The following is a 7872-nucleotide window of genomic DNA, read 5'->3' as shown; positions in this document are numbered from 1 at the left end:
CCACGCGCGGTTTTACGGTCAGGGATAGGGGCTGTAAAGTGCTCACTGCCTTTAGGTTCTGGGACAAGAATCGCACCCCCAAAACCTGAGTCACCAACCGCCGCCGCGGGCCGGAAGTCACTGCGCCAGCATCCTCCCTGAGCCTTACCGCGGTGTTTCCCGTGAGCCCGCGGGCGCGCGAGGACTACATCTCCCGGCATGCTCCGAGGCCGCAGAAATTAACCCTTCAGGGCCCGCGCCTGCCCTGCGCCCCGCCTCCGCCCCTTACCTGGACCCCGCAGGGTGAGTTTTGGGGCGCTGGGGAGGGGCTCGTTCCTTTATTTAAGGCTTAGGGGTGTGTATGTGTAGGGGTGTGTGTGTGTATGTGTGTGAGGTACTCCTGGCTAGAGGAGAGATTCTGATTTTCCTAAAATGAGACGATTTGCAGTAATGAGGTTCAGATGTTTTTTTTTTTTTTTGCGAGTGGGAGACCCAGCATCAACTCTCTAAACCCCTAAATGGAATCACTACTGTCTTCCTCAGAATGCTGTCTAAATCATCGCCTTTTTTACCCCCAGTACAAAAATAACCAGCAAACCCTCCCCTCTTTCATAGGCCCCTGACTTCCACCTTTCCCCAGTGCCCACAGCAAGGTTTGCAACCTGGCTGCCAAGTCAGGGTCTTATTATCCTTCTGGTTGAGGATTGAATACTCATGGAGCCCAGAGGACCTCACACATCTTTACGGATTAGAGATTTTAGAAATTAGGCCCTTTGCCTCTCAGAGCCTGCCTTTCCCCTCAGGTGCCACCATGGAGTCCCTACAGGTTCAGCAGGCACCCGTATTTGTCTGACTTGAATGACCATAGGCTTGTGGACAAGGGTTCCTTTCTTCGGAGTATGGGTGATGGGTATTAAACTCAATCCTTCCCTCCATCCCCACTCTTAAAACAACACTGGGGCTAGGAGACAATCGGTGGGAGTCACGCCTTTCTATTACTATTCTTTCTCCGTATCGTGCAGTGCACAGTTCCAGTTCTGGGCTGGGAGGGAGGGGGTTAGGGACTTGAGGTACTGAGTATTATAAGCTGTGGGGTGAACTACCATGCTCCTCATCGATAGGAAGAGGGAAGTGGAAGACCTGCTTGTTTTTTACCTCTTTCACTACTCCCAGACCCCCCTTTAATAGGGCCCCCATCCTTGCCTCCATCTTCAAGAGTCTAAAGCTGCTAGGAAAAAGGACTATTCCGAGTCAGGGGATCGGAATTTTCTGGGTCCCCTTCTCTTCCTCACCCCTGTTTCAGTTTGCCCCTGGCAACCCTCCTATCTGCACCCTGAAAGTTAACTCCCCCCCCCCAGTTCTGGGCCGTCTCTGACTTCCTCCCCGGCCCCCAAAGGGCCATTGTTCTGGTCAGTATTTGGGGCGGGGTGGACAGAAGGGAGAAGACCTTGGGGCAGGAGTCCTGAACCACACAAGGCCAGGGGAGTGAGGGCAGCCGGCATACCTCTCCTCTATCTCACCCTCCCCCCAGCCAACTGGCTCCCTGCCCCTGCCCCCGCCCCTTGACATCCCAGACTCCCTGGCTATTTAAACAGAGATGGGTGCCCCCATCGGCACACTGTCCTTTGGCCACCCGACATCATGCCTCCCAAGAAGGATGTTCCCGTGAAGAAGCCAGTGGGGCCCCCTGCTGCCTCCAAGCCTGCTGCTAAGCCCGCAGTAGGGCCCCCTCCATCCAGGGTTGAGCTACCACCACCTGTCCCTCTAATCATTGAGAAACCTGCGAAACCCCAGGAGCCCCCCATCGATCTCTCCAAAGTGGTGGTAAGTCCCTGAAAAGTGAGAAGAGAATGGAGGAGTCGGTACAACAGTGGGATGTAGCCTAGGGGACTGCAGGTATCTAGAAGGTAGGGAATCAGTAAGCACTGGATGATGGTGGGGGGTTTTCTTAGTACCCCCCACCCCCCGCCGGAAGCATCTAAGCTTAATGACTCTATTGTCTTTGTTGCCCTCTGCCTCTAACCGATAACATGTGTGTGTATGTACATCACTTTCTCACTGTACTGCTGGAGGCAGAGCCTGTAAGATGGGGAACATCTGGGTTCTGAGGACAGTTTCAAGGTGAAAGGGGGGAGCTGCTGCCTGTGCCTGTCTGATTATTCAATATGAAAAGCCACAGCTCTGAACCCCAGGAGGGAAGGCTGAAGAGGACAGACTTGTTAGACAATCACAGCTGGGGGCCAGGGGTAAATTTAGCCTTTGTTCAGCCCCCAGTTATGTGAGGGATGCAGGGCTCAGGGCAGTAGAGGGAGGGGAACAGGTGGCATGGGATTAGCCCTGTTCCCAGGAAACCCTCCCCCCAATAATTCCTCCTCTTGGGATTCTCCCAAGTTCTGGAGCTGGGAATGGGACTGAGATGGCTGGGTTCCCAGCCTGGTCCCTATGGGCCCCTCCCCTGAAGTGGCTGCCAGTTGGTCGGGAGGAGTGCTGGAGAGGGATTGAGTGAGTCCTGTCATCTCTCCTCACATGCTCTTCTCTTCCACAGATCGAGTTTAACAAGGACCAGCTGGAGGGTGAGGAGACGCCACTGATCCCACTGTCCATCCCAAGTCCCTAGTCAGATCCTCTTTCTATTCCCCTACCTCTATTCCCGACCTTGAAACCTCCCACACTAGTGCTCCTTGTGTTCTCTGTTCTGCCCAGCTCAAGCACATTGTTTCTGAACTTCCTTTCTGTTGGTGGTGATGGGAACCGCTTGTCAACACTGACCTCTCCTTACACTTCAGAGTTCAAGGAGGCCTTCGAGCTGTATGACCGAGTGGGGGATGGCAAGATCCAGTTCAGCCAGTGTGGGGACGTGATGAGGGCTCTGGGCCAGAACCCCACCAACGCCGAGGTGCTCAGAGTCATGGGATACCCCAAGAGTGATGGTGAGGGCACCTCTGGGACAATGCGGGTTTTCAGTTTGGTGGTGGAATGTTGGTAAGGTGATAAAGGATGCTGAGGTGGGTCCCAGGACTTTAAAAACTGTCAAACATAAGGGCAGAAAAATATCTGAATGTTGAACAGATGAAACCCTTCATGGTGGGGATGGGAGTTGGGTCCTAGGTGACACTGTAGTAACCTCTCCTTCACCTCTCTATCTCCAGAGCTGAAGTCCCGGCGTGTGGACTTTGAGACTTTCCTGCCCATGCTTCAGGCAGTCGCCAAGTTGCCAGACCGAGGCTCATACCAGGACTACCTGGAGGGGCTTCGGGTGTTTGACAAAGAGCAGAATGGCAAAGTCATGGGAGCTGAGCTCAGACATGTCCTCACCACCCTGGGTGAGACAGGGACCAGAACTCCTGGGGGTGTTGAGAGGAGGGGATGAACTAAGAAGGTTAGCCAAGTAAGCAGAGCCAGTGAGGGATTACTGTCCTATGGGTCATGGGCAGGAGACTGAGAAGGTCAGAGCCTTAGGGACAGGATCTGAAGGTCTTCCTCCTTCAGTCTAAAGTGAGTGGGCTGCAGCTGTCTCCCAAAGGGCAGAGGAAAGGGAACGAGGTGGGAAATCTGAGTTTCAGTCCTGGGAAGAGATGGCTGTACTCTATGATATGGTCTGTTTTTTAATCCTCTGGAATTCAGTTTCCTTGTCTGTCAAAGCTTTCACCACCTATAATTGAGGTGAAATGGAAAGCAAGATTCAGAGACACATTCAAGGCATGCCCACTACAAAGAGGGAATTCTCTTGGGGGACTGTTACTATGGGCAAGTCTCCAGGGTGGGAGAAGAGGAGGTGCCACCAGAAGAAAGAGGCATGGGTTGATAAGGGAGGGAAGGCAGGGGCTAAAACACTGTGTCTGGGCCCAGGAGAGAGGATGACTGAAGAGGAGGTGGAGTCTGTTTTGGCAGGACATGAGGACAGCAGTGGCTGCATCAACTATGAAGGTGAGGGGCCAGAGGAGCAGAAACGACTGGGGAAGAGGGAGGCAGGAGGCCCGAGGTATGTGGGTGGAGGCATCCTGAAGCCTGAATTATCTAAAGTCAGATGGGTTATCATCAGGCCAGCTTCTGAAGCCCCTCTTGCCTCTTCTCTCTGCAGCCTTCCTGAAGCACATCCTAAGCGTCTGAGCAATGCAGGTACGGCACTCTCACTGCGCCTTGGGAGGCAAGCCTCCTTCCTGTCCCTCTGCCTGCGTACAAAAGCAAGGAAGTGCATTTCCGTGTCTTGCTGCGCCGACAGCGGCAGGATTTGGCAACGTTCATCTTTTTCCACAGGTGCAGTGGCGTCGGACGCTGGGCTCCCACCAGGCAAAAGCACGTTCCTGCCACTAGGAGGCTATTGTTTCAAAATAAAGAGACGTTTCCTCCCTTAGCTTCCGACTCTTGCTTTCTTTAGAGGTGGGGGAGGGAAAGGGAGGGCTCCTCTTCCCACCCGCACCCACCAATGCGACCTCCTCTGACTTTCTCGCTGCTCGGAGGAGCAGATTCCTTGCGCCCCATTCCACCTTGTTCTGCAGTTTCTGTGCCCCAGGTAGGGCTATTCTGGAGACTTGAACACCAGCTGGCCCCCGCCCACCTTATTACTAATATAGTAGCGTCATCTGCATAAACCCGGGCCAGGATCCCTATTGGTTGGGTCAGCTGGGGTGACGTCATTAGGACGTACTAAGACTAGGGTTGGGCCAGGAACCGGAGCCATTACTGCAGGAAAAGGTCCCGTAGAGCTGAGCGTCAAGATGGTGGGGCCCGGGGCCGAGAGGATGAGCGGGATTTGGGGCGAAAGGCGGGAAGCCGGGGAGAGGGGGCGGGGAGAAGGCAGAGAGTAGCGGGTAAATGAACCTGAGGCCCTCGAAGGTTGGAGGTGGGGTTGGAGTGTCTGGGATCCTACCCTGCTGGGAAGCGAGTCCCCAGCATGGAATAGGAGTTTGTGATTCAGAGTTCTTGGGACTGGGACGGAAGCTGGGGGGATTGGAGTTAAGATGCTGACCACTCTCGTCTTCTCTGAGCAGTGTGACTTCACCGAGGATCAGACCGCAGGTAGGTAATCTCTGACCTCTGTTGAGGTCATGTTAGGGAGAGGGACACTCCCTCTAGCTCTTTCACCCTCACCTGTCATCTCTTTAGCACCCCCAGGGGAGTACCTGGTGGGTTCCCTTCTCCTTCCGTCTGGATCTTCCATTTTCTTTTCTCACTCTTTCTTCCTCCCTTCCCTTCTACTCTAGATCTGAGCCCCAAGCACTGGGTGAGTTTTAGGTGATGTGGGTGTGTGAAACAACTTGATCACTAATGCCTGCTGTGTGTGGGGCTTGGGGACGGTGTATTAAGCTGTTTGTGCTCCTGTGTTCCTTAATCAGCTACTTCTGCCTCTTTTCCTCCTGTGGTAACTACCCTCTCCCCTCAGCTTGGAATTGTAAAGGCTGTAAACAGCAGTGACCTGTTTTTTTGTTAAAGTGCAACAGGGGAGTTTGCTGAGGATACTTCTTTGTAGCAGTACCCTCTGAAAGGACCCTGTACTAGAGGGGTGAGAAGTGGCAGGCTGGGATGACCCCAGTCCCAGGCCGCTGCTCCCACTTCCTTATAAGGACAGGGCCCAGACAGGGCGGTGGCAAATTCCTGCCCTGAGTCGTGTAATGAGGAGGCTGGGCAGGCTTGCTGCAGGCGGAGAGGGTGTGTAAGTGGCCGGAACCACTCTGCTAAGCGTTGAGGAAGGCCAGGTCTTTATGTGAGACACCTGAGTTGGGAGGAAGGGACACTGGATCCCTCTTACAGGGGTTGGGTGTACAGTGTTATAAATATCTGATTTCCTCAGCATGATCAAAGTTGAATGGGCGGTGGGGACCATGGAGGAGGGTTTGGGTTAACACCTGTGTGTCCCATACTGATGTTTATCTGGATCCTCAGAGTTCAAGGAGGCCTTCCAGCTGTTTGACCGAACGGGGGATGGCAAGATCCTGTACAGTCAGTGTGGGGACGTGATGAGGGCCCTGGGCCAGAATCCCACCAACGCCGAGGTGCTCAAAGTCCTGGGGAACCCCAAGAGTGATGGTGAGGGTCCTTAAGAACAACTCTGCACTGTGGTGGGGCCCGCAGTCTTCAGCTAATAGCTTCCTTTTATCTTCCTAGGCCCCAAACACGAGCGGGTCTTGTCGGGCAAATCCCACAGATTTCCCCTGCCTGGAGTGGGAGCCCCTTAACCCCCAGACCTGAGAACACATATGACTTAGCTTCCACCTCCTTTTTGGCAGAGATGAACGTGAAGGTACTGGACTTTGAGCACTTCCTACCCATGCTGCAGACTGTGGCCAAGAACAAGGACCAGGGCACCTATGAGGACTATGTTGAAGGCCTTCGGGTGTTTGACAAGGAAGGGAACGGCACCGTCATGGGTGCTGAGATTCGGCACGTTCTCGTCACACTGGGTGAGGCTCTGCCCTTTCTTCTTGAGGTGCCACCTGAGAGACCTCGGTGTCACCCAACTCCAGAATGCTCGCTCTTCTTTCCTCTCTGCAGGTGAGAAGATGACAGAGGAAGAAGTAGAGATGCTGGTGGCAGGGCATGAGGACAGCAATGGCTGTATCAACTATGAAGGTGAGGGATGAACCGGCGGTCTCACGGAGGAAGCAGCCATATGGGGGCAGGTCATGCACCGCACTGAGGGCTTTCCCTGTCCCTGGATTCAGGCTCCTAAAAAGTGCCAGGAGGCAAGGGGCAGGGCCCAGCCCCGCCCAGGAATGGGAGGCCAGAGGGGTGTGACAGGAAAGGAAGGGCTCCTGTGGCCTGAAGGGTGGGAAAGGGATGGGAAGTAAAAATGGATGTCCAGTTCCTCACTGCCTGACCCCTTCACCCCACGTCTATGTCTTGTCTTCACCATGAATGTCTCTTCCTTCCTGCAGCGTTTGTGAGGCATATCCTGTCGGGGTGACGGGCCCATGGGGCGGGTACGGCTCCTCCCAGCCCCCCTTCTCTAGTTGACCTCCCCAGTGTTTTTTTCCCCAGCCTCTGCTCTCTAGCCCCTGCCTTCCTCTACTACCATCTGACTTCTTCCCGGCATGCCTCTGCATGGAGCTGACTGGGGAGGGGAGGGGTTCCTCAAAGAGGCAGACAGCCTGGGGGTGTGGCACCTCCTCCTCTCCTAGAACTGGGTCTGAGGTTTGGTTGGCTTCCAGGGTGCTGGTGTCTGGGAACTCACACCAGCCTACCTACCCCTGTCTGGCTTCATGGTGATCCTTTAGCCCAGGATCACGTGGTTGGCAGGGAGGGTGGGTTGCCTGCCCCACCGTGCTGCTGTAGGTCTTCTCTTCTTTCCGCTGGGCAGCTTGGAGATACCCTAACCCAAAACTCTGTCTCCTCCTCCCCCCAGTGGCTGACAGTAGCTGTAGGTGTAGTTGGGAACTCTTCTGCCTCTGCTGTGTTCTTGCTGCTCAGGGTGGGGCAGGGGGAACTAACAGCTGGTGGGAGGGGAGCTGGGGGTCGAGAGTACTGCAAACTGACCCCAAGGTTGGTTGTCGTGGGCACATTCCTTCCTACGCTGCCTTTGTGGTCTGTGGTCTCCTGGCCCCTGGCGGACCCCTCCCCTTCGCCCTGCTTCCTGTTCACCCCCCTCTCCTTTCCACAGAGCTCGTCCGCATGGTGCTGAATGGCTGAGGATATTCCCAGTGTGCGTGGACACTGCACCTTCCTTGTGGGAGATGGTGTATGTAGCCCGGAGGCTTCCTAGGTTCTCTTGTCACAGTATTTTCCCCAGATTCTCTCTCTTGGATGATGTCTACCATCAGCATTCACCAAATAAACTTGTTCTCTGTTCTATGTGCGGTTCTGCTGTTCTTCCTGAGCAGGATGAAAGGTCAGTGGACCAGAGGTTGCGGAAAGCCAGCCAAGGGCCTGTAGGAGCCACTTTTGCCTCATTTAAGA

At 54.6% G+C, this 7872-nt stretch overlaps 2 protein-coding genes across 3 annotated transcripts; both read left to right on the top strand.

Annotated features, from left to right (window-relative positions):
- Window positions 1-210: 210 nt before the first annotated feature.
- On the top strand, window positions 211-4333 carry MYL6B (myosin light chain 6B). The gene is made up of 8 exons (XM_069585012.1): window positions 211-282; window positions 1575-1803; window positions 2525-2552; window positions 2766-2909; window positions 3129-3302; window positions 3829-3906; window positions 4061-4098; window positions 4237-4333. Exons 2-7 carry the CDS (start codon window positions 1621-1623, stop codon window positions 4087-4089), a joined length of 636 nt encoding a protein of 211 aa, XP_069441113.1. The 5' UTR covers window positions 211-282; window positions 1575-1620; the 3' UTR covers window positions 4090-4098; window positions 4237-4333.
- A 268-nt stretch (window positions 4334-4601) lies between these two features.
- MYL6 (myosin light chain 6) lies at window positions 4602-7767 on the top strand. 2 transcript variants are annotated; one of them, XM_069585005.1, is made up of 7 exons: window positions 4602-4700; window positions 4971-4998; window positions 5863-6006; window positions 6207-6380; window positions 6472-6549; window positions 6855-6899; window positions 7577-7767. In XM_069585005.1, the coding sequence occupies exons 1-6, from the start codon at window positions 4698-4700 to the stop codon at window positions 6881-6883; spliced, it is 456 nt and encodes a 151-aa protein (XP_069441106.1). In that variant the 5' UTR covers window positions 4602-4697; the 3' UTR covers window positions 6884-6899; window positions 7577-7767. The 2 variants fall into 2 exon arrangements, with proteins under 2 accessions (XP_069441106.1, XP_069441107.1); XM_069585006.1 differs by lacking the exon at window positions 6855-6899 and having other exon boundaries at window positions 4615-4700.
- Window positions 7768-7872: the final 105 nt, after the last annotated feature.

This window comes from Ovis canadensis, chromosome 3 (genome assembly GCF_042477335.2).
Source record: "Ovis canadensis isolate MfBH-ARS-UI-01 breed Bighorn chromosome 3, ARS-UI_OviCan_v2, whole genome shotgun sequence".
Taxonomy (NCBI): Eukaryota; Metazoa; Chordata; class Mammalia; order Artiodactyla; family Bovidae; genus Ovis; species Ovis canadensis.
The sequence above is the reverse complement of the archived record's forward strand: the minus strand, read 5'-3'. Positions and strand labels throughout refer to the sequence as shown.